The sequence below is a fragment of the Caloenas nicobarica genome, chromosome 11, assembly GCF_036013445.1.
Source record: "Caloenas nicobarica isolate bCalNic1 chromosome 11, bCalNic1.hap1, whole genome shotgun sequence".
Lineage (NCBI taxonomy): Eukaryota > Metazoa > Chordata > Aves > Columbiformes > Columbidae > Caloenas > Caloenas nicobarica.
Genome location: NC_088255.1, coordinates 10,947,159 through 10,972,585, shown reverse-complemented (window position 1 = coordinate 10,972,585; position 25,427 = coordinate 10,947,159). Strand labels below are relative to the sequence as shown.

The window sequence follows — 25,427 nt, the reverse complement described above, 5'->3', positions numbered from 1 at the left end:
CCTGATAGAAATAATACCTTACGATTTGTACTTGAAGGGATAGGCAAGCAGCTCTGGAAGATCCTCTTTTATGTTAGTTAAGGTGAGTGACTTGTGACCACAGGAGAAAGAGACACAATAGCAGGTTTCAGAAAACTTTGCCTCTTTGCTGTTTCCCAAGTAATACATCAGGATGATTTGAAGTTTGAGTGTTTTAATTATGTTGCCCCTTGGATCTTAATTCTTCCATGTGTCAGCAGTTGTTGCAGACATGATAACAGCTTTCAAACCTCAGCTTTGTCTCATTTGCTTAACTAGGCATGGTCTTCATTATCAAAGCTGTAGATTTAATTTTATTGTGAAGTGCCCTCAGATGCACAGGACAACAGATGAGGCATAGATGCAATGCATCATCTGGCTGCTGAGTCTTTGCTGCAAAAAGGTGGAACCTTCATCTTGGTATGGGCTGTAATGCTGGAGACAGATTAATTACATGTTCAGTGTGACAAGACTTGTCACCAACCAAAAAATATTTTCCATCGCCTTTTCTTTCTGAGTTAGTAACTTATGGTTTTGTGATTTTGCTGCTTGTATGGTAGAATATAAATTAAATTAGTACTCCTAGATGCTCTGAAGTTTTCAGATAAACTGCAGATTTATGTACAAAGACACTCATATTTATGCACTGTTTTCTTATTTACTCAGGTGAAAGCAAGACTTCATCTATGAAGTGTAATAAATTTGAAAAACATACTCATTGTTTCTTTATATATTCCAAAACTTTTTAGCCCCAAGTAGTTATCTATTTTAATCTAGTTATTGGTAGTGACTAAATGAAAAAGAAGACCCACCAATTACAGGGCCACCTGTAATCTGCATGGGAAGGTACTGGTCTATGTGTAGAAATGTCAGATACTGGCCTTCAATAGAATATGATGATGCAACATAATCCTACAATAATTCACAAGTCGGTATTTATTAAACTAGGTTTGTATACATTTACTTATACCTAAAGGGCAGTTTCACTTCTCAAAGCATCAACTTGTAAAATATATAATTTCTTACAAAAAGTAATTACATTAAAGTAAATTTTAAATTTAAATTCAGGGTTGTTTAGTTTTGTTTTCACCTTGAAAGGTTTCGTATGGCCTGTACGAAATAGTTGCTGTTAAGAGATTTGAATATAAAACTGTAAATTAACATCAGAAGAAGGTGAAGCCAGTCAAAAACTCCTGCCTTCTGCAAAATACTGTGGCTGAAGATGCTGGAAAGCCTATGATAATAAGGTGTCAGCAAAGGCAATGAAGAAATGCAGATCTTCTCGAGCTGCTGTGACAACAAACGTCCCTCCTATGGCTCATGGCACACGGCTGAGCTAGGAATCCTCCTGCAGTCTGCTCATTTAACCTATAGCTCAGGCTGATAAGGAGCTGCTGTCCTGACAAATGAATTCCCTCTGCTGATAAAACTAGGCCACTCGGTACAAGACTTCCTGGCAGAAGAACAAAGTGCTGTTAACTATTCATTGCAATTATGCATTTAAACACAGCAAGGTTGATGAACCAGACTCAGGTTTTTATGTCATCCTGCTGCAGTCAACTTTAGAGGGAGTGCATTTCAAACACCCTTGTATTTGGCCAAAAATGAGGCAAGTTTGCCTTGAAACATCCCCAAGGATGTCATTATAAGCATGTGGTGTGGATAAGGAAAACAGGACAGCGTCTTCAGCTCAAACCTTGGTAAACTTGACTTGACAAGTTGACAGAAGGGGTCTTTTTCCACAGAGCCTTGCCTCTGGCCTCGGTGTCACTGCAGAATTTCCTTATTCATGAATAGTCAGTACTGAGAGAAAACAAATGGCGGATAGAACTGGAAATATTTAGATGAAGCACTTTCAGGTAGTGGACCATGAATGAATGCATCTAATTGTTGTTTTTCTTCTCCCATATGGCCATTAGTTTACTTTAGTCTCTATGTTATAAAAAAAAAAAATCAGAAATGATGCCTTTAAAGTAAGTAGTTAAATGCTTCTGGCATTCAATGCACTGCATGCTTCTGTTGTACAGGAGCTATTCACCCGCTTTTTAATATGCAATAGCATTTTAAAAGCCAGCCATGCTTTCCTTTGTGTCATTAGCAGTCTGTATCAATCTACTGCAAGACTGAAAAATACCTCTGGCTGTTTTCCCGACTAGAACATGGCAATTGCGGGACAGGCTTATTCTGCACTAGAGCTATGTTTCTTTTAAATAACTAAAAGTAACTTTGTTTACAGAAATCCTGTGTGAATGGTGTCATGCAAGATCTGTGGAGAAGACAGCTCCTTATAACAGACCAACCAGTGCATTTGAGAAAAACAGATGGGCCCCTTTAAATATCCTAGTAAGGAATAATCATAAACAAGTTTGCATCTGAAATAGGTTTTGATCTCATAGTGAAGGACGATTAATAAAGGTGATGATGACAACTACTGTTGTCCAGAAAGATTTTGAGTTTAAACGACTATATAGGTCCAAAATGGGAAATAGAAGAATAAAATCTCATTTGTTCTTTCTAGCTGTTTCACTGGTTAATGATCTCTGGCATGTCCCAGTCTCTCTCATTCATAATATACTGTTCAGCTATATTGGAGGAGTCATGTAAGAGTCAGAACTTGGGTCTGTATGTCTATATGAGTTATCCATATATATATACACATACCAGTGCAGAGCTAGCACCAAAATTGGGAGTAAATTTCTTGTAGTTCCAAACCATTTTCACAGGCAGTTTGATTCTGGTGGAAAATGTAAGGCTAGAGAAATTATTATGATGCTTAAATAGCTCTTGTAGATCCCTCTGTTAAATTTGTTGTCTCCAAACTATGATTTTCTATTTTACAGAGCAGGGGAAGGACATCTTGGAGGCTGTCTTACCCAGCTGAACTCCTACCAGTATGAGAAAAACATTGACAGAATTCCAGTGCCCCTGTCCTATCTTTCAAGCTTAAATGCAGAACTAAGCAAATTTATGGGATTGTTAATCATTGTATGTTAGAGTGGTCTAGCTGTAAACTGTCCTGTACACATGCTATTTCTGTTGATTTTACATTTGTAGTTACCCTGTTAACACCTGCCCAGCTGTTCAATCCACTTAATTTGTTGAGTACTCACACTTCTCCCAGGTCCTGGATCTTCTGGCATTGGGTGAACTTGCAAACGTCATAGCCACGCAGACTCAAAATGCAGAAATTAGGCCAAAATTTACCTGTGTTAAGTAATTTGTCCATTCTGTATTTGTGACTTGATTTCTTTGGTCAATAAACAAGGATTAGAACCAGGGACCTAAAAAATTTAAGGGGTGAGCAGTTGTAACCTCTGCTAAAAATTAATAAATACTTTGTAAGTCAGCACTGCAGGCCGAAGACCTTGGGGACTGGCAGACGAGGACAATGTGCACTTCTAAGTTCAATGAAAGTTATGTTTTCAAGTTCAGTACTGACTGTTTGCTGTTGATGTTACTTCCAATGGAAAAGAAGTCAGCATTTAGCCAAAGCATCTGTAAAAAGCTGTTCAAAAACATAACTGCTCGTCTACTTAGAAAAAGCAGCTTACTTTAAATGGCAGAAACAGAAAGCAACTGTGAAATCCAAGACTATTAATATTTCAAAGTGTTTTGGTGACATAATAGATCACAAAAGTGAGGCTTGTGTGGTTTGTGATAGTACCAGAAATCCAAGAAGTATTTATAGCTGTCTTCACACTTGACTATTTTTTTATTGTATAGAGTACATTGATCCAAATATAAATGAAAATGATAGAAAGCTACAAAATCATGAAAGAATAAATATTTTATTTTGTCTCTATCTCCTTTCAGCCTCAATGTCTGATGCTTTCCACTTCCTCACTCTACTGTCTGTCTGCCCTCCTCTATCCTGGATCCCTTTTTTTACACCTAGATTTATTGGCATTTTTAGGCCCTTTGAATTCTTGTCCAATATTTCCTGTTTTGAGGTGTGAAAATACCTCTAAAGGTACAGGGAGTTCATTTGCTTTGAAAGCCAGTCAATAATTCAGTGCTTCTATGGTCTTTATTTGGACTTCCAAAGTCATTCCTTCAGTCTTATCATGTTTAAAAGCAAGCTTGAGCCCTAAGTAGGAGTGACTGAGGGAAAATCCAAATTGGCCTGAGAAGCAATCATAGAATTGACTGGGAACTTCAACCACTGTTGGACTTTTGCCCCTAAATAAATTGGGCAGGTTATAAAATCTAAGTCTTATGAGCCTCTGTGTGTCACACTTAGAAACAGAAATGCTTTTTTAAAAAATTATTACTCTTGTGAAACGATTTCACAGTATCTTTTCTCTGCTATAACAAATTCTCTCTCTTTTTCTCTAATGAAATACAATTATTTAGTCCTGTCCCTAGTATTAGCTGGAAGAGGTCTGATGGAAACTCATTGGCAAAGAAAATTGAACACTACAAAACCAAAGGAGTTCTTGAAATCCCAGATGTTCAGCAGGAAGACGAAGGCGCTTATGAGTGCATTGCAGGAAACATTCGAGGAAGAAACATTGCAAGAGGTCAATTATTTGTCTATGGTAAGCAGATTGATTCATTTCTTTTTTTTTTTTTTTTTTTTTTACAGAGCAAGATGGTGTTCAAATGTATTTTGTAGATGAAGTCTATTAGCCCCTTACTGGAGATAAAAAATGTAGTTGAGGTTAAGCTTATTAAAAAATGATTGGAGGTCTGCAGTGACCTTCACTGAATTACATTCTCAGCAAATAAAGATATTTTGCATTAAAACTCAGATTGAAAATGTGGACTGTGCCATGATGAAGTTGTAAAGGTTAATATGAGGCAGAAAGAAATCCCTGGTACATTTACATGAAACATTAAGGGCAGGCAAAAAGATTTACTCTCAATAGCTCACAGCAGCATAAAACTGTGCTGCCCCAGATGCAGATCAGGGAAGGATTCATGAGGTTTTGGTTCATGTGAGTGTAAGAAAGATTATTTCACCTCCTCTTCTAGCTGAACTGTAATGCTCCTTAAACAGATGAGGGCAAAGCAGGGGAGACTCATTCCACTGCGTCCCTCTCCTTCCTCCTTGACTAAAAGTGGGGAATAATATTTCTGTGAAACTGTTCTCACTTTCCTCTTCCCTTCCTGCACGCATTAATTTCCTGTGATTCAAGTCACACATGATGGTCCCTCATAGCCAAGGTGAGTTATGTGCCCTATAGTCCCATTGTTAATACCCAGGGAAAGCAACACATTTTGACATGAATGAGAAGGGAGATCTTTTCTTTGCCTTATAAATCTTTCAAAGGAAAGGAAAAAAAAAATGTAACAGGAAAAAAGTATAGAAGTCTAGACTGAGCCTACAATTAACATCGATTGAGAAGACCTAGGCACATTAGTTGTTGGGTTTTTGTGTATTGGTGGGGTTTTGGTTGTTGTTTTTTGTTTGTTTGGGGGGGTTTTTTGTTTTTGTTTGTTTGTTTGTTTGTTTTTAGTAAATCTCTTCTAATGAAGAGATGCAGGCTTTGCTGATAAGCTACCAGTCTCCTGCAGCCATGGCTAATATCAAGATCTATGCCAAGAACAGAGCAGTCTGCTGCTGTTTTGAATATTTAATTATTTCTTTCCTTTTAGGGGGTTATTTTTGTTCTCATTGCTCACTAATTTTTGCCGAACATCAATCAAGCAGTTCCATTAAAATTAAGTTCAGTAGATTACCTGGACATGATTGATAACAGCATAGGCAATTACAAAATTATGATCAGTTAATACAATCTAAAACAATATGCTTCTTAAATGTGCTTTGCAAATTAATTAATAGCTGTTCATAGTGAAATATATAAACAGCACTCATAAAGCGTTTGCACAAGATTTTTTTTATCATATCAGGAGTGGGCTGGTGTATTAGCTATGTAATTGACTTCCTTTTGCTTAATTTTTGTGCCGTTGTGCTTCTACTTTGTAGTCAGCTCGTCTCTAGAAAATAGGATTTCTTTCCTGGACACTGTCTGCTGCCTTGTCTGTGATATCCAGATCTCATGCCTTAGGCTCTGTGAGCAATAAAAATGACATGTAATTAGAATCACTTTTCAGCATGGTGAGCTGTGTCCCAGATACTTTCCCATTCTGTGAAGTGGGTTGTTGACATAGTATTATCTAGTGTTGGACAATCTTAGGGTACTATGGGGCAGTCGTGAGCTACCTCCAGGGTCACGCTGTAGAGGCAGGCATTTTAGTAGTTTTTTCTGCTAGTCTCAAAGGATAGCTATTCTCTTCCTAAAACTTATTTGCTCTATGTAAGAACTAAATATGTGTGTGTGTGTATATATATTTCTATGCATATGGAGACCTCAGCATTATGATATACTAACCTGGCCAAAAATGTTTCACAGGATATTAAGACACCAGCCAATTATGTTAGAGGCAGAGGGATGCAACCCAGTACCTCACTTGCATGTGGCTTTGGTCTGTCCCAAAGTTAGGTGGGCGTTAGTTGTTCTCCCTAGGTCTCATATTCACCTATGTATTGACAACTATTGTGAATGTCAGCCTGCCTCAAACTAATTCCTGCTCAGCTCAGTCCCTGAGTACTTAGTCAGATGTTTACAGAGCCTGTATGTGATTCTTGCACATTCTGTTTTTACACCACAATGAATTTATGTCAATGTGCTACAAGTATTCAGACGGTGTTAGGCTAATCTGAGTAGCCCTGATTCCTTTGTGCAGTATTTGCATTGTAAATTACAGCCAAAGAACCCGTGATCTGAATCCATGGTCTCAGGGATGTGGGTAAAACAGAGAGGTAGTATTTACAATCCATGATTTTAGTTAGCTACAGACTAATATTTTTGATATTTCTATTTCTGGTACACAGATCCAAGTATGCTGAGAGGAGGACCGTTTTTTAGAAAGCAGGGTCTCAATGCTTTCAGAGAGTGTGCCCAGAATTTTAGGCATCTAAAATCACTGCTTCTGCAAACTTTGGCCTTAGGATGAATGATATCTGAATTGAACTTCCTGTGCACTATCCACTAGATTTCTAATATTTTCCCAAGTGAGTCCTGAAGTTTAATTCCAGGGAATTGTAAAGAATTCATTTGCAATATAGTAAGATAGTGTTGGACAAATACTAAATAGCCTTGCTCAGTTCATTAATTAATGGCAACATACCTCCAGCGAAATAATTTTTCTCCTGCTTAAAATGGTTTGCATATTCTTTTCAGCACTCCCGGAATGGGAAAAAAAAATACAAAATGCCTTTCTGTCTCTCTATGACAGTTTATTTTGGGAGTGTAAGGCAAAAGGAAAACCAATGCCTTCCTACAGTTGGTTAAAAAATGGCCAGCCACTCACATCAGAGGTAAGGTTCCTGTCGTCTTGATTGCTTTCTTGTTTATCCTTTTTTTTTTACATGATTTAGTCACAACATTCATTTTATAGTGCATTACCTTTTATTCAGAAATTTTATTAAAGCTTAACATACCAAAACAAACAATAACACAAACTCTTTGCAACAGAAAGCCTTCATTCTTGGAGTTCATCTTTATTGAAACTGTATGATATTGCCAGTTTATACATATATATATACACACCAATTTCTTTATATGATTTATCTTACAGAACATCTAATTGCTACACAATATGACAGTAGGTAAGGATGGGTTTAAAAATAACAATTAAAGTTAGGGAAAGAAGGGTCTGTCCAGAAACACTAAACACATTTTTAGATATAATCTGTGATTTGGGAAACTGGTAGGATGCCAGTTGAATGTTTGTGGAAGAGCATTTCAGAGCTGGCATTGCAAACTGATCAGCCTGTTAAGTTGCACTTTTCTTCTGTTTCTGTTCTTAATCTGCAGGTTGGATGGACCTATGGTCTCATGCAGTATGGCCATACTTATGTTATGTTAATCCTTTAACTGAATTAATCAGTCAGCTATGAAAATCAGCTAATATAGAGGTTAATGTTTTCTGGATCTGTGTGGAGGAATAATAGACTGAAAAAAACCCCATATGAAGTTATAAGGAAAAGGTGAATAAGTGAAAAAACTCAAAGGAAAAAGAAGGACCAAGTGAAAAGTAGTGAAGTGGTAGGAGTGCAGGAAGAAAGGGGAAATCAATTGGAGCTCAAATGTTTAAGAAACTCGATCAGATACTTATGTAGACAGGTCTTTCAGAACCCAGCTTTGTCTCTTTCCAGGCAGTATAATTATCCTTCTATAGTGGCCAAGCTTTGGCACATCCATCTTCTAATCTTCACTTGTTGGCAACCTCATGAAGAATGACTTCTGCAGCAAGAGACTCTGTTGCATTTGCGTTCTTCTGAGGCCAGGTTTTCCTGTTTTATTAAGCAACTATTCAGCATCTATTGGGCATAAAATGGCGTGGCCCATATGTAATGCATTTTTACTTGGAATAAAAAATACTGTGATTAATTTCTATCTGGCAAGAACAGATATAGAATAATTTCCAAAACATATGGGGCAAATTAGCACCTGCTGGGTTGCAGAACCAGCACTTGTTTGATTTACTAGCACTTATTTGAAGCAATTGGAGGGGGGTCCAATCTTCCATTTGATTTTCTGCTGGATTAGTCCTAAACAGAGCCCAACTAGCATCTGAGAAAGGTAGCCAAAATTTACTTGGATTGTACTTATTCTGAACCTCATAATTCCACTCATTGTCACCTCTTCCTAAGCAAGATTATCTAGTTTCTCTCTCTTTGAAGACAGCAATATTTAGAATCTGTCACTCTTCAATTGCATCATTTCAATAAAAAATAATAAACCACTATACAGACACATTTTCAACCAACATTTTCACAGTACTTACAGTGTATTGTAAATGGAATACTTCAGGCAACAAAATGCTGAAAGTTACTGCTCAGTGGACAAAATGTATAGTTTAGAGGTGGAAGTACAAGGGAGGTGTAATAAAATATTCAGTCTGTCACAGCACCCTGCTTGTTGGAAATATTACAGGAAGAATACCTTCCAGACACTTTCCACCTTAGGGCTGATTCTGAGGATATTGTCTACTCTTTGTCAAACCTTTCTGCTGACCACTTAGTTGGTCATCCCTGCATTATTCCTGCTTGTGTACATGGTGTGCTTTATTCTTCTCTTTGTCTGCATAGCTCAAAAGAGGCAGCAGAGAATGATGGGGAATTCAGCATGTGTATGAAACACGAGCATTGCTTCAGAAGGGGCTTTTACATTCAAAGGATATTTGTAAAAATAGAACGCATCAAGAGAATAGCAAACAGCCTGAAGGTAAAACTAAGTATGCAAAAAAAATATCTGTAGTGAGAGCCTCCAAAAAAAAGTAACAGTGGATAAGAAATGTAATGTTGTTAATTACTTTGTGATATACCAACCATACAACCACAGCCTGTGCTCTCATCAAATTTGCAACAAGATTGGGCTGGATCGGTTCTTGGTTGGGAGACCTCGAAGGAAAAGCCAGAGCGTTGGAAAAATAGAGCTCCATGGCTTAATAGGTGGCTCTTTCCCCTCTGCAGACACCACAAGAGAAATCCCCCTACAGGCTGTGTAACTGGCTTATCTGTGGCAACACAGCAAGCTAGGTTATATACATCCAGCAGTTCACAAACACATTTTAGATTCTTGTAGCTGTTTGGCAAAGACTGTACTGTATACTCTAACAATGCATGCTCCCATTACTGCTTCAGAGGCAGCAGAGCCAGGCTAAAATAGCAGCATAATAATAATAAGAATATCTGTTATTTCAGAGTTACATTTGGTGATGGTATTTATATTCCGTATTGTGGGTTTCTTACACACTGATCTGTTTTAGCGAACATATTCTCCTTCTCAGTGTTACACTTTGCAGTGGAGCTATTATTGTCTCTGGACAATTGTAAAATCACAAAATATTTAGCTTTAAGTTATGCTTGTAGCATGAAACAGTCTTTTGTCTATTTGCCAAAATAGAGCAAATAAAACTCCTTTTAATACAAAAAAACCCAAGCTCTGATCCAAATTTATCTACTGTGTGGTTTCATCTATTTCAGCAGAATTGCACCAAAGAAACTTAGTGTGTATAGAAATGCAAGCCATGAGCAGCACGCTCTCCCTCTGATCTGAACAACCGCCTGTGGGTTTCCAATAGGAATGTCCAAGTGTTGGCTTCCAGTAGAGCTTTTTCAGTGGATCATTTTTCTGTGACTTGTGATCTAATGACATGTGAAATGTTTCCATTATTTGAGCACCTCTTTTTCCTGTGGAGCTTTTCTGATCATCTTAGATTATCATCATGAGATTCATCTAATCAAACGAGGGGAGTAGGGTGTGCATCACCGTGCCTCCCGACAGGGCTGTAGATGCTGCTTCTCAGGAGCCGTATGGAAGATGCTCCAGGCTCCCAGCGTGGAGCAGCCGTTCCTGCCCTGCAGTAGCTTCTTCTGCATCTGCTTCACGATGAAGCATACCCACAGATTCACAGTTCAGCAATGCAGAGAAACACATGTCACAGCTGGAACATCTGGGCAAACCTGCCTAAGGCAATGGTTCTGCAAGATTTGCCTGGAGTTCTTGAAAAGTTTGAAGAGCTAAGAGGTCTGAAAACATAACCAACATCATATAGTCGAGGTATACATCACATTTCTGATGTATTCATTCACATTGCTTCCAATAAAACAATTCTGCTTCTGAATTATGATCAGGTGCATCAGTATGATACCAAAAAACTTTGGGATTGTGTACTCATTGGCTCTGTCAATGTTTTTTTTGCTTGTTTTTCTATTATCAGGAAAGAATTCAAATAGAAAATGGAACTCTTATCATACCTATGTTGAATATGTCAGACTCTGGCCTCTATCAGTGTGTGGCAGAAAATAAGTACGATACTATTTATGCCAATGCTGAGTTGCGGGTGATAGGTGAGTAAATGTCACTAAAATGAGCAAGTACTGAGTACAACAGGACACTCATTCAAAAAATTGAAATTAAGAAATGAGCAGATTAAATTCCACCTGGCTGTTCAAGTCTGTTGATATTGCTTTGCTGCTTGCTCTTCATCTCCATGCATGAATGGTTTGGTTTTGTGTTTAGGTTCTGGTTTGGTTTTTTTTGTTTTGTTTTGGTGCTTTTTTTGTTTGTTTGTTTGGTTTTGTTTTTTAATTTCATGAGTGGTTTGGGGGAAAAAATCTAATCCCATGTGTGGTCTTTTTTATCACATACACAGAAGTTTAATGAATGCTGTTTCCAAATTAGTATTTTGAGCTATTAATAGCTATTCTGCATTTTCTTAAAGTCATTTCAGAAAGTGGGAAAAGTAGTTTTAACTATTAAAAAAAGAGCATATGGCAAATATGTCTATAAAAACAAATATTAATAACATATAGCAAGTAATCCCATTAATGTTTACCAGAGATGCATATACAATGGAATTTGTTCATATATCATTAGAAGTATTTTGGTATAGACATCCAAATATAAAGTTTGTTCAACAGCTAAATCTAGTAAAACCAGAAAAACACAGACTTTAAGAGCACCTAACTGTTGTACAGAACTTGAGTTTTTTCCTTCTCCAAGAGTGAATTTTGACATAAATTACTGGACAAATAAACACATTTTCAGAAAACAGTGTTAGTTCATGAAGAGAAAGCCATTGAAAACCTGTATTTGTGATTGAATACTCTAAACTCTACAGAAGAATACATGTGACTGGGATCAGGATTGTGATGTTTATCCTGCTGACCTAGCTCTGCTTAGGAACCTCAATTCTTCATCGCAGATAGACCCATTCTCCCAGTCTGCAGATAACCCAAAGGAAACATTGTCAGAGCAGACAGTTCCTAGGTAGACAGTTTAGAAACAGCATGAATAAGATACAACTAATTCCGTTCTTTGGTGCTTAAATACATTTTTAATGTTTGATATATCTACTTTTGCTGGAACCTCAAAAGCAAAGCAATTATTAGATTCACCTACCATGTAACTTGAACGGAAGAATTTAAAAAGTTAATTTAGTAACTTCTTAGCTGCATACTATTCTGCTCTTCTTCTTTCTTTTTTATTTTTAGCTGCAGCACCTGATTTTTCCAAAAATCCTGTGAAAGAAATGTCTGTTGTTCAAGTTGGAGGTGAACTTACAATTGGTTGTAAACCGAGTGCTTCTCCCAGAGCAGTTATTAACTGGAGAAAGGGCTCAGAGGTTCTGCGTCAGAACAAAAGGTACCATCATAAACCAGTTTCTGGATTGTTGGGTGTTCTCTGTTTAATATCATTTAAACATCACTGAAACACAGCTGACTTAGTATTGCTTTTGACAGCTCATTGATGGAAAACTTTGATGCCGGAGGCCTATTTTATCTTTAGCAGTGGCCATAAAGTTCTACAGATACAAAGCTGGTTGAGAACAAAGCCAAATACACACGGGTAATTGTATGATACATACGTTTGTGTTCATCAGCAGTTAATTCACTGCAACACCATCAGAGCTGACTGTTTACCACACGCAAAGCCTGAGTGAATCAGCTTCATGTAGGAGAAACCAGTGGAGGCTTCAGGGAGTGGAATATACCCCCAGGCTGCAGCATAATTGCTTAGCAGCTGTACAGGTTGTACGATAACCCAAAGCTAAATCAGCCTCTATATTCTCTCTCTTTTCTGTTTAGCAGGATTTAGTCACTGGACCAGCACACTGGTGCACTCACCAACTGATATGGGGTTGCATGGTCTTCGGCAGGGCTTTACTGATGCTTGGTCTGTGTTGGCTGATAGCTTATTTGTGCGTTGCTATAAACCATCTACATTACTACATGCTAATATGTACTGAATGCTAGAGCATTAAAATCAAAAGAAACTGATTGACTTTAATATGTTGTGAATAGTACACACAATATACAACCATGAGAATATTTTTATACACAACTGTGGACAGATAAATGAAATGGGCAACAATGTCCAAGAACTGTAATCTTTCATAACATCTCTTTCAGTTCACAAATACAACAACAACATTATTTTATTACATGATCGTTTTCAAAGATTTTAAACAGAATCAGTGATTAATAAAGCTCTGGAAATCACACACCAGATTTTGCACACAGGACCAGTTGCTCGAGGTTAGTTGCGTCACATAAGACTTAAAATAAGTTTAATTCATTAAAACAACATTATTCAAAACTGTGACATAAATAAATATTTCCCTATGCCATACTGAAGTAATGTACAATGCAGATAAAAGTAAACTGAAGAAGTATATATGAAAGTGCAAATCTAAGAAGAGGTATTTCACATAGGTACTTGCAATGAAGCAGAAAAATTTGGATAAGCAATCCATGCCACAGGACATGGAGAACTTTCCAATGATTTTTCACCTGCTTTCAGTAATGGTAGTTTTATTTTCCATTTAACTGCTCAGCTAATGATGAAAAATATTTTTCTAACTAGCGCTCAGTCAAATCTTTCTATTTGTATTTTGATTTTACAGTCTATTCAACCAAAATGACTGCTCATTCCTATCAGATGCAGCCTATCCCTACAGTATGTAGAAAACATGCTCAGTATACAGTTTGCAACTGGTAATCTCTAGATTTTCTGACATTGATGAGAACAGGAGCAAGGAGAGTGCTGTTTAAAACATACAATTTAAATTACTGAATTAAGCCTAGATCTTGAGGTTCTAGTACCATCATGTTCCCCATCTGATTTGCTTTTAAAAAATATTTACATACCACACACAGTATTTAATTGTGCTTCTATATTAATTTACTAAGAATAATTATAAAAACACACTGTAATTTTTGAGCATCCCAGAAGGCCTTATATTCAGCTTAGCAGGAACAAACAAAAGGAACAAGATTTACACTGAGGCAAGGGGAGAGAGCATTTAAACTCTCCATGTGCAAAATACTATTAACAGTGCATCCACTGGTGCAAAGTAGAATTTATGAGATTTTTTTGATTATTAAATAACAAAATTGTTAATGCCACAGTTTTAAAGATGAGAAAATAACTCCTCTATGTGGTATTTTCCAGAGATCTTTGTGACACGAAACAAAAAAATGAAATAAGGATTTCTATGTTAGTAATTAAAGTACACAGCTAATTAAAGTACTAAAATCACATGTATCTTTGCTCATAAAAAAGGAAGAAGTCTGCTCTTCCTTTCTCTCTATATATGATTAAACCCTGACATATCACATACAGATCAATTATTTTAACTCAAGCTTTCCTTATTTCTGCTCCTGTTTTATTGTGCAGCATTTATAATCTCTATGGAGTCCTTTGCTAGTGTGTGGGGTTTTCTTTTTTTCTATTTAATCTGGTTGGGCTATAAATGCTGAAAAAAAAAAGAATTACCAATCTGACAGCAAAACTGATGGACACATTGCTAAATAAGTCAGATCACATAGCTTCTTCAGAATGATTTAGACAAATTCAATCATTTGTTATGGAAATAGTGCAGCTAGACCTATTCTACTCAAGGGGAAAAAGGGTTTTCTTTCTATTTCATCTTATTCCTTTCACTCATGATAATAGTTTATTCCTGAGAGTCATTCATGCATGGTCATTGCTTTCCCTGATCATCTGAGCTCTTACTATGACAAGACAACACTGCTTTGTATTAATGTTAGTTTGTAAGTATGTAAAGAGAAGTGTGCTAACCAGGAAGAGCTAATTAATAGGCTACTCATATTAATAAAAACACCGTGAAATATTTTTATTTGATTTCCTGTGAGGGTTTTTTTCAAGCTTTTCTAAGTTTACAAAGCTGCAATATTTGGAGCCTTGCTATTTGAAAAATATCTTGACATTTCCTGAGTCTGCAGTGTAAGCTGCTGAATCTCTTGCCGCTGCCCAGCAGTGAAGGTCCTCAGCCCTCAGCTGGCACAAACAGTTTCCCCCACCCCTGCTTGTCTCTCCCATCTTCTCTGTAGTTAAAACACATCGTTTCCCAGATCTTCAACTGTTTGTATACTCTATTTTATTTAGAACACTTCATTGCATTTGACACAATATGCATTTCCATATTGTACCCTCATTCATGTGGCTGACCCCCTGAGTAGTGGAATTTATCTTTGGTTCATGCTGCTGGCAACCTGAGAGAGATGATTCAAGGTTATCAGCTGTAGGAATCAAACAGGAATTCCACAGTTGGCCAGTTCTGGCTGTTTATACCTGCTCACTCTTCACCTGATCCCCCGATCAGCTTCTCTGGATCATCTATCAGTACAGCTTCAGGTTTTCTATTGTGCAATTCACCTCCTTCTTTGCATCAAAGTTTTGAGAAACTGGCTTTTGGGAGCAATATCACTTGTCCAATGGGCAACTGTTCGAAAGTATTTTGTTTGCCCTTCGCTGAATGCACGACTTTTTCCTGGTATGTGCTGTGGATTTTAGCTCAATGTAGAAATTAAATACAACAAAGAAAATGAACTAACTTCATGCACTGAACTCCCACCCTGTGGAGTCTGATACAGATGTGAGATATTTTCATGTGTCTCATATATTCTCAATAAGTGCAATGGGAATTTTCTTCATCTCGCTTCCCACATATGTCATTTCATGTGTCCACTGAGTAAAAGAGGAAAAGAAAGAGGAGAAGGGAACAATTCATATATTAAATAAAGCAAATTTGCAAGTCTAGACAATGATCTCATCACAAAAGTATGTCTTGTTATTGCCTTCAGTGGATTCAGGATCAGGACCCTCAGGGAAAACTTATTTTACAAAAATTATTTTTGATTGAAGCATTCTAATAAATGGGAATTGGAACCCACTTTGCTTAACCAGAGATGTTATTCCCTCACCATGAGTTGAGGATCCCCAAACACTGTCATGAATGCATATAAACATATGTGATTCACTCCACTCAGAATTTAAATGAGGATAGCTGAAGAAAAACTGAGAAATGAGGTAGGCTGAAAGAATGCATTAGTCATACATAGCACTTTCCATGCATTAATAAACAGTAATAAGCAAATATGCATAATTTAAGTCCTTTTCTGGGGACTGGACAAGCATGTTTAGGGGTCAGTAAAATACGCTCAATCGTTGTTGGATCCTAGACTTGCTCGTAGGACACAGTTCAGTCCAATCTCTGTGAAAGATGATGACTGATTTTCTGCTATAAATAAAGCTGCTGTATGTAGTAAATTCTCTCTCCCATGCCATGCTTCCTTTTGGTGTTTTGCACTCAAGTTATTGCTGTTTCTCAAAAGAAACATGGGAGAATGGTTAAGCACCGAAATGAAAAGCTGTCTTTCAACAACTATATGCAAAGAAAACTCAGCAGATGTTGTGGCTGGAGACTTCTAACACTATGGGTGGGGGGAATTATCTGTTAATTGCTGAGGTCTTACAACTGCCCCTTGGAGCCTCAAACTCAAGGGGATTCCCCTGCTCCTTTGTGAAATGCAAGGACCCAGCAGGTTTCCTTAACTAAAGGGTTGGATCTGCTCATGGTTGTGTGCTGCATCTGGATTGCTCTATCTGTCCCCTGGGCAGGACCATTCCACAGCCTTCCGAGTGCTTAGAACCACCATGTGCTTCTGCCTTTCTTCTGCTGCTCCATGTTCAGAGTCAGATTCCAAAACCATATACAATTGAACACATTTCAAACTTGTTTTGTTATTTGGGAAATGTGTCTTGTGACTGCTGTTGGAATTAGAGAAATAGGGTGTTGAAAAAATAAAGGCAATTAATTGGTAAACAGGAGAAGTCCTCAATCCACTGATCAAATACGACATACAAAACACATTGTACTGTGAAATAGCATTTCAGCTTGAACCAATTTGAGAAGAAATGTGTCAGGGCAGTTCAACAAACTTCAATGAAACATTTCAATTACCAGAATGTCAACACTGTTTGTCTAGTTTGTACAGAAACCTTCCAGAATATCCATTATCTTTAAAAAAAAAAAAATCTTCTTGGAGAGGAATAAAGACAAAATGGATTGAAAATTCCAAAATTTACACTGCTAACAAAGGAGGAGATTGATGTCACTTAACTTTTATTTAGCTGAAGTCAATATGCAGTCTAAGGTAGTTATTTATTTTTTCTTGGCAGGCACCTCCATCTCAAACAAGATGCCTAACTTTTAGATGAGCAAAGCTAAGGGAATGAAACCCATCCAGAGTGTTTGAAAAAAACCCCTACCTAGATATATTGAAGTCAGACCAGATGAGTAGCACAGGCAAAGGGAAGCTTTGCTTCTCATGCTGCTTACTGCCACAAACCACCCTGCTTTTTGCACCTGCTATTTAGGGATAAAAGTAGTGCAGACATTTGTATGCTGGCAGCAAGTTTCACACAGAACACATTTTCTTATGCACTTACCATTCTATTCCCAGCTTTCTACAGCAATGTAGCTAGGTGAATAGCAATGGGACATTAGTATTACTATTATTTTATTTTTTAAGTCTGGTTTCTGAAGCCCGGATTAAGTGTATCTCCATTTTTATCCTTCTTGCTTTTCTACCACAAGAAGTTTTGCATAGCTTTGATGATATGCCTTAACCCTTCTATCTTATCAGTGTCTGTGTGCTTGTAAAGAAGTTCATTTCCTATTTTAGATTTTAAATAGAGCATTCAAAGTGTGGGCATCAGCAATCAGAGCAATTCCAGATATCTTAGACACCGTGGCTGTAAGTCAACATGAATACAAATTAAGCTTCTCTCTTGATGAAATTCTAATTTTGCTTGGGGAACCAATGGAATTGATTCCACATCTGCTAAATTTGATTAATCACTTCAGTTCCATTCCTTGCTAACAAATAGACAGATAGAAATCAAAGGCATGGATTTACCTGTCTGCTTTCAGTGCTTGGCCTGAACTTACATATTAAGACATGAAAACTCCTACAAAATCTGATACTGCTGTATGGAATTACTCTGTTTTTTCATCTCTCAGGCCACACTACTGCTACGTATTTGGTGCTAACCAGGTGAAACCCATCATTACACCTTTCCCAAGGGAATGCTGAGAGCTGCAATGAGTGTTCTCTGTTCTAGCTAGAAAATGCCTCAGACTGACCTGAAATACCTTCAGTCTTTCCTTCTTTCTGTTCTCCATGTTTCCAGTTATTTCTGTCTTCTCCCCCAAGCTGAGAGCGAAGGCAGGGGAGTGGAAAGCATATGAGTGAAAGATGCCGGGGGGGGCAGGGGAGATATAAAAAGAAGGAAGAATGAGCACAGATGAGGGAAAAAAGACAATACTTTCTTTTTCTTCTTAATCTTATTTTGCTTTGTTTGCCCCCCCCCCCCCCTTCTTCTTTCTCTGTTATCTTTCCATTTGAATTCAATCCACTGCAGAGTAATGAGAAGGCAGAAGAGGACCCCCATTGCTACTTGACCCAATGAAACACTGGCAGGCAGCAGACAGAGAATATTAGTGCAGTGGAAGACATAAAAAAGGGCTTTTCCTTTCTTTTCTTTCTCCTTAGAGAATTTCATTATGGAGCAAGCCAATAAACATAATTTCATCATGTATTACTGACTACTTAATGCAATAGTGTTTAGCACATCAGATAGCATGAGCATCAAGTAAGAAAATGAACCATATGTTCTCATGTATAAGAAATAATGACAACCTGCGTGATGCTGGATTTATTACAATTTCCCTTCTGTATGACACCTCTCTAGTACAATTTCAAATTTTTCCTGCTCAACTCCTGGGAACCTTGTTAAGGTGAGCCTTTCTGAGGGGCTGTCCTACATGCTGAGATGTCCTAAGAAATCTGTCACTCTTCTGTGTCACATGGAGCTGGAATGAACTAAACCCCAGTGAACATCAGTGCTGTGCCCCCTCTCCCTTTCACTTCATGTTCTGTCCCTGCTTCATGCGCATATTCTGATTGATGTTCAGGACTTGATCCAAAGCCAGCTAGTCTCATTGGAGTTTTTCCATTGACTTCAGCAGGCTTTGAATCAAGGTTCCTAATTAGGAGTTTGCACAAAAAATAATGAGAGAATGCAACCTTCTGTGCTTCTCTTCTTGTCCAAGTCGTACTGCCATGTGCATCATTATCATTGCACTGTTCTGGTGTGTATTGCCATAGCAAACAAAAGTACTAGGACTGGATGAAAAAACGTGCTGCACAAACACCAAATAAAAGATAGTTCCCAATCCCAAAAGTTTTCAACCTAAGAGTAACATTAGAGGTAACAGATGGATCAGGAGATGTTGGGGAGGTGATGTAGAAAGGAGCAATAAGATATTCTTTAACATGACAGGCAAATGGACTGCTTCCAGCCATGCTGTAGGCAAGATGAATGAAGAGTCTTCTAGGGAGGAGTTTCTGGGATCATTTTGAGTGTGAAGTGTTCTGTGAGTGAAAGCACAAAACCAGCACCTTGAAAATGTGGCCAATGCTTGGCCAACATGAAGGGTTTGTAGGAAGATACTAACATCTCTGTTTTAGCCATGGGATTTTATTACAAGGAAATACCAGCATTTCGTTACTTCTTTTCTATAAGAACTAAAAACTTTTCAAATTTACAGTGAAAGGATGAGTCAGTTTAAGTGACACACACGGATGGTAGAAGATTATGCACACACTAAAAAGACATAAAATGTCTATGTTCTGTGTTATTTTGATCAAGGATGTGGGTCTAAGGTTTCAGTAAGCCACATACAGTGCCTACCATTATCACTCCTAATAAGCATAAATTCTACAGGCCAGTGAGGATTGCCCTGGGGTTTTCTACAAGCCACCACATAGGCCAACCCAGGAGTGCAAGAAGCTGGAGGTGATGGAGCTAAAGACATGAAGGCAGGGGCCTTTGCACCTGAAGGAAGATGAGTCATCAGCATAGAAGCTGAAATTGCTGAAGATGAACAATTTCTTCCCCAGTACTGTGTATCTGTTATGGGTGTGTGCATGTGAACATGCTGTCCTGGGTTTCTGAAAGTAAGCCAGTACCATGCTGTGTACCTGGTGTGAGTTGCATGTTGTATACACAGAAAACTTTAAAGTTAACAGCAGGTTTCATTGTACTTTTATTTTTGAAATATGTTCTGACAAGCGTATAGAGAAGAAGATTCCTAGAAGTGAATTGAACTCCCATGCAGAGGGTAATTCAGCACCTTATGTACTGTTTCAATTCTACTTAAGTCCCATATTAAGGGCTTAGTTTCACATCTGGTGTGAATTTGGTTGTACGAATGGCTGTGTCTGAACTCCTAATAATGTCTGAATCATAAAAATAATGATTAATGGTAGGATTAGATTGAATAGTAGTAGTGTGAGTATACCATCCTATGATGAAAGAATTTTTCTCTGATGTACTGCAGTTACGAAGATTTCATAAAACCAGCAGAACTTGTTGGCAAATAGAAAAAATTACAACCTTTTTCTTTGACAATTCAGTTCATTTTTTCCCAGGATTCTTAAACCAGAATTTTTGCAAAGTCTGGTTCCTGGTCCTTTCCTTCTCAGTGTACTACTTTATCACTAATTCTTTTTCTACTATGAATGTTCAGACTAATCAACATACAGCTACATAAACATGATGTTTCATTACGTCCTGTGCACAAAGTAGAATAATAGCTAAGAAATCTTCTGTTTTGCCTGGACATGCTAAAGTATGAGTCTTGTCTCAGTCCAGGACTAAACTATAATACCTCTCTCCTCTCATGACATCCACTGTTCAGATGCAGATTTGAAATAGGGCGAAGGCAGATACAGGGAAGAGAAGAGCCATAAATAGGCATATCACAGAATCACAGAATCACAGAATGTTAGGGATATGAAGGGACCTCAAAAGGTCATCTAGTCCAATCCCCCTGCCAGAGCAGGAACACCTAGGTGAGGTTACACAGGAAGGCGTCCAGGCGGGTTTTGAATGTCTCCAGAGAAGGAGAATCCACAACCTCCCTGGGCAGCCTGTTCCAGTGTTCTGTCATCCTCACTGAGAAGAAGTTTCTTCTCAAATTTAAGTGGAACCTCTTGTGTATATCTTGTAAATATGACAATGAGAACAAGTTCTCTATGTGGTAAAAGACCAGAAATGTATGTGTTTGTTTAACGCAACAGACTGAGGATGAACAGTCTCACAAGCACCATAAAACTGTCACAAGGATTTAGAAAGCTGAAAGGATTAAAACTTGGCAGCAACATTTTTGGGTGTTGCCTGTTTGTTTTGTTTTATCTCTAAACTAGTTGTTTGGTTGGCACATCTGTCTTTCCCGTACACACAGAGCTTCTGTTGCCCACTATCCCCTGGCTGCAAGTTTTGAGACATATTACTACAATAGATTTAAGGATGTCTACAGATGTGGTGTTTTTGTTACTCTTTTCTTTGGTCATCACATAAAACCATCTGCCTCACATTTAATACTTGAGTGTATTAAAGACAGGGCAAAACAAATTTTTCTATTTGATGTTAAAGAGGGTTCCATCTCCTGAAAATACTGTATTTTGTCTGGAAGCTTTATGATGGGGTATAACTGAGTTCAAATGTCTGTATATATTTACATAATATAAATATTTGTGGTCCCAAATTGCAGAGATTCTATGCAAAAATAATGTTCCTTTTTAGGAACAGAGAGGAATTTCAGGAAATAGCAAGAAACAGTGTTATAATGTCCCCTATTGCTAATATAATTATTTTATAAAATATTTGAAGAAGACTGTTCAGCTGGATTGTGTAATTTTGTTTTGATCCAAATAGTTAACACAGAGTATAATGGCATTTATTTTATTTCCAGTTGTCAGTCAACTCTGAAGCTCATTTATATCAGCATGCAGATAAGGAAAATCTTCTTTTAAGCATAGTTTATTAAATGGCAATACTATTAGCATACAAATTACGCTCAGAATAGGATAAACAGGTACAAAGATCATTAACATATAATACAGACAGTTGGATCTCAGATGAGACTCAGTGGGACCTTTTCAAAAATACCAGAGCTGTCATCAGCAGGTACAATTCATTCGCTCAGTCAAACTTTACTTACATTTACACCTGCATAAATCACTAGTAATTCTGAATCACTTGAGAGCTGTGCTCTTGTTTCTGCCCCTCACTTACTTCTCCTTGTACTTTTTAATTCAGCCTCTCATGCTTTTCAATCTTTGTAAAATTAGAAAAATCAGTAATTGGTTTAATATCTGCTATCAAATCTGAATAAATTTATAAACAATATATCTTTTCATAGCCTATGAAATCAAGAGTGTTTTTGCTCTTGATCAGTAAAGTGAGACTGACAAGACATGATTTCAAATAGGATTTCTCAGATAATAAAAATTACTTTGCCTCTGATTTCATCAGATCCAGAATACTCCCTTTTTATCTGCATGGTGCTATGATGATGACTTCAATAACATTACAAGGTGTCAGACACTTGATGATAGAGGCAGACAGGAGGAGAGTGAATCTTTACATGAAGTATCAGGGTTACTTAATTTTGAAAGGAATTATTTTGTGCCCTTGAAGAGGTAGCTGCCTTATTGGCAGTGCTGAAATTTGCTGAAATCAAGTAGGCTTGATTCACTCCCAGTTTTACACCGATCCAGCTCAACAGATTTTGATAGGAATTTCAAAGACATTCACAGTATTGAATTAATGCAATTCACATCCATGAATTAAAATTGCATCTCTCTCTAAAACAGGCTGAACAATAAAGAAGTGCACAAAAATTACCTCTACTGCACTTTAAAATCTAATGAGTTGACATCTCTTTCTTTCCTCATGCTTTATTTTTCTATCAGCCTTGTTAAATACATATTATTCTTTCATGCTCTTAAGATCAAAGCAAATAGCCATCAACAATCTTTTGTTCACATGAGACAACACTTTTGGAGATGGTTTGTTTGGCCTGGTTAATTAAAAGCGCTACCTATCATCCCCGCTTGATTTCTCAAGTTCTTTACTTAAAAAGTATGTGTGACAATTTTAATGAGCTCTGACTTCTTCCCAGTCTCCTGTCTTCTGCAGAAACATTGCAAACTGTGCTTTTTGAATGTTACGCAGAGTTTGACTCCATCAGATCTTGGGTAGGCTGTTTGTTTTCCCTTTCTGCTTATAATGCTTCACTTGTACACTAATGGAGTCACTTGGAGAGGACAAGGACGTAGATCAATCTGACGGAATGAGCAGTTTAAAAAACAAACAAAAGGACATTGCTTACACTATACTTAAATAAACCAGGGAAAACTCACAAAATTTTTGTGGGACTAAAGGTTTGCAGATGCTCAAAGAGCTTAGGATTCATTCCTGAAGACAGATTTCAACCTACATAGCAGGGCGCTATCTCTAGATCCAGACCCTGGGTTACAGCTCACTCAGCGCTGAGAAAGGACTACGGTTCCTTCCACTGCATCCTTACCCTGCCCTTGGCCTCTGCCGCGGTTATCCTGCAGACAGAAAACTGGACAGTCATGTCCCTCAACTGGGCTTTAATAGCTGTCTTATGTTCTTGTGATCCGGATGAAGTGAACTGCATCCAACATATCTATCTTTTTGCAGGGTAAGGTCCCAGGCTTGTTACATATGGAATGATATTTCTGAGTTTTGCTTATTACTCCTTGTGTGCAGGAACTTTTTATGGATTTATGTAACTAGATTTTTGTCTCTTCCTCATAGCAACTTTGCTTAATTGAGCTGTTTACCCAAAGGTAGCACCTGTGCAATTCAGGCAGGAACGTAGGCATCAGCACCAGTCTGATAAGTATTTAAGCATTTTGTAAGTCAGAGATGCAAGTTTAGAGTTAGGCTTATGCTTAAGCAATCCCTTGCTGAAACAGGGCTTTATGAACAGCTGTGTCTCGAGTAGCTGATTTCATTCTCCTTCTCCTTCTTCTTTCACAGGGATGCATTAATCAGATCTGCTTCAGACCTTTTGCTTTTTGTGCCTCGGCAGTTACTCATTTACTTATTGAGAGAAGTCCAGTTTTCCTGTCAGGCAAAATACTCTACTTGCATTGTATTGGATAAGTTAAACTTCTCAGTCTTGTCACTGTACTTGGACTTACCTTCTTTTCTGATGCAAATGCTAAGAATTATTATCTATAGCCTTCATGCAGTCTAAAATGTTGTGAAAACTAACTGTTTTCAGCAGGTGAGCTATGCATTTCACAGTTTCTTTTTACATAGTTTGTTAGAGCTTGGTCCCAAGCCCCGTAAAGGAAATATTCCCATTGCCACAATTCCATTATTTGAAAGAGAAATGGGGGAGAACAAAGTGCAGCCCCTCTGAAACCACCCACAGTGTAAAGTCATCGCTTTGAGGAATTTTATGGCAACTTTGTTGTTCATGGTAACTGGGTCAGTATTTCACATTTCATGCTTTTTTTTTTTTTCCCTTGCATTTGAAATGCATCATCTTCATTTTCTTCTGTGCTCTGCTTTCTCATCCTTCTCCTGATACAGATCTCAGTACAGCTGGAAATCACTCCCAGTTTTGGGAGTTTTTTGTTTGTTTGTTTGTTTTTCCTTTAATTCCATTCCTCACTGACTAATTGCTCTGGAGTGCTTTGTGCTTTTTCTGCCTGAGTACCCTCTTTACTGCTAGCTCCCTAATTGTCTGTAGGTAGCGTGACCTTTGTTTCAAACAACTCTGAAGCTTTTATTAGCTCATGGTTTCTCTTTACTAAGCTCTGTTTTGATCCACCCGAAGAGCCGTTCCATCTTCAGCCTGCCTAGTTGCTGAAATGTTGTTTCAGAACAGTATTTCTTCAGATCAAATGTTACCTCTTCAGCTCTTGAGTGGGTACAAACCTCTCTTAGTGGATAAACCAGGAAGCCGGGAATTATTCAGGTCTCAATTCCTAATGAAGAATACAGAGAAAAACCTCCACAGAACGCCTATACATTCAAAGATTCCCCCCTTTATTATTCCGTATTTCTACAGTTTTTCCTGTCCTTTTTTTTTTTTTTTTCCCTCATGCCCATTTCTGGATTACAATTTGTACCTAGAGCTTTTAGGTGCAACTGCAATAAAAATAACAGGCAATCAATATTCAATGGTGAGAAAGACACGATGGTGACTTCTTATAACTTATTATTCAGGTATCCGATTTATGAACATTTGCTGATTTACACTTGAATCTCTTTTGATATTGTTTGATGAAGCCACCATATGTTAGCTAACCAGTCAATTGAATCAACTATCTTATCCCAAGCAGTTTCTAATGAGGGTGTTTTCTTGTGGCTGGTGCAACCTGACGTGAAGCAATACATCATTAATGCAAAGAAAATTGCAGAGGCAGAAGTGGAATATTTGCAAATGTTTCTTATTTAAGCCTGCCTTTGAAATGCTGTCATCTGGTGTGTCCCCACACTGAAAGGGAGAGGGGCGCGTACTCTCTCATTTTGATGCACAGCATTGTGACGGCAGCAGAAAGGCTCAGTTCTTTCATGCTTATTCATCCTTTCTTATCCAAAAAATTATTTAGTTGATATATCATTATATTGAAGAGTGTACTTTATTGCTTCATATTTTGCTCCTCTCCAGTTTAATATGGATATATG

At 37.7% G+C, this 25,427-nt stretch overlaps 1 protein-coding gene across 2 annotated transcripts in view; it reads left to right on the top strand.

Moving 5' to 3' along the window:
• The window catches only part of LOC135992875 (contactin-6-like), an 86,403-nt gene that overhangs the window by 30,180 nt on the left and 30,796 nt on the right, over positions 1-25,427 (top strand). For both annotated transcript variants that reach the window (XM_065642289.1, XM_065642290.1), the window contains exons 5-8: positions 4,372-4,556; positions 7,206-7,342; positions 10,753-10,882; positions 12,029-12,179. In XM_065642289.1, coding sequence (XP_065498361.1) covers positions 4,372-4,556; positions 7,206-7,342; positions 10,753-10,882; positions 12,029-12,179 — 603 coding nt within the window. The remainder of the gene's footprint in view (positions 1-4,371; positions 4,557-7,205; positions 7,343-10,752; positions 10,883-12,028; positions 12,180-25,427) is intronic.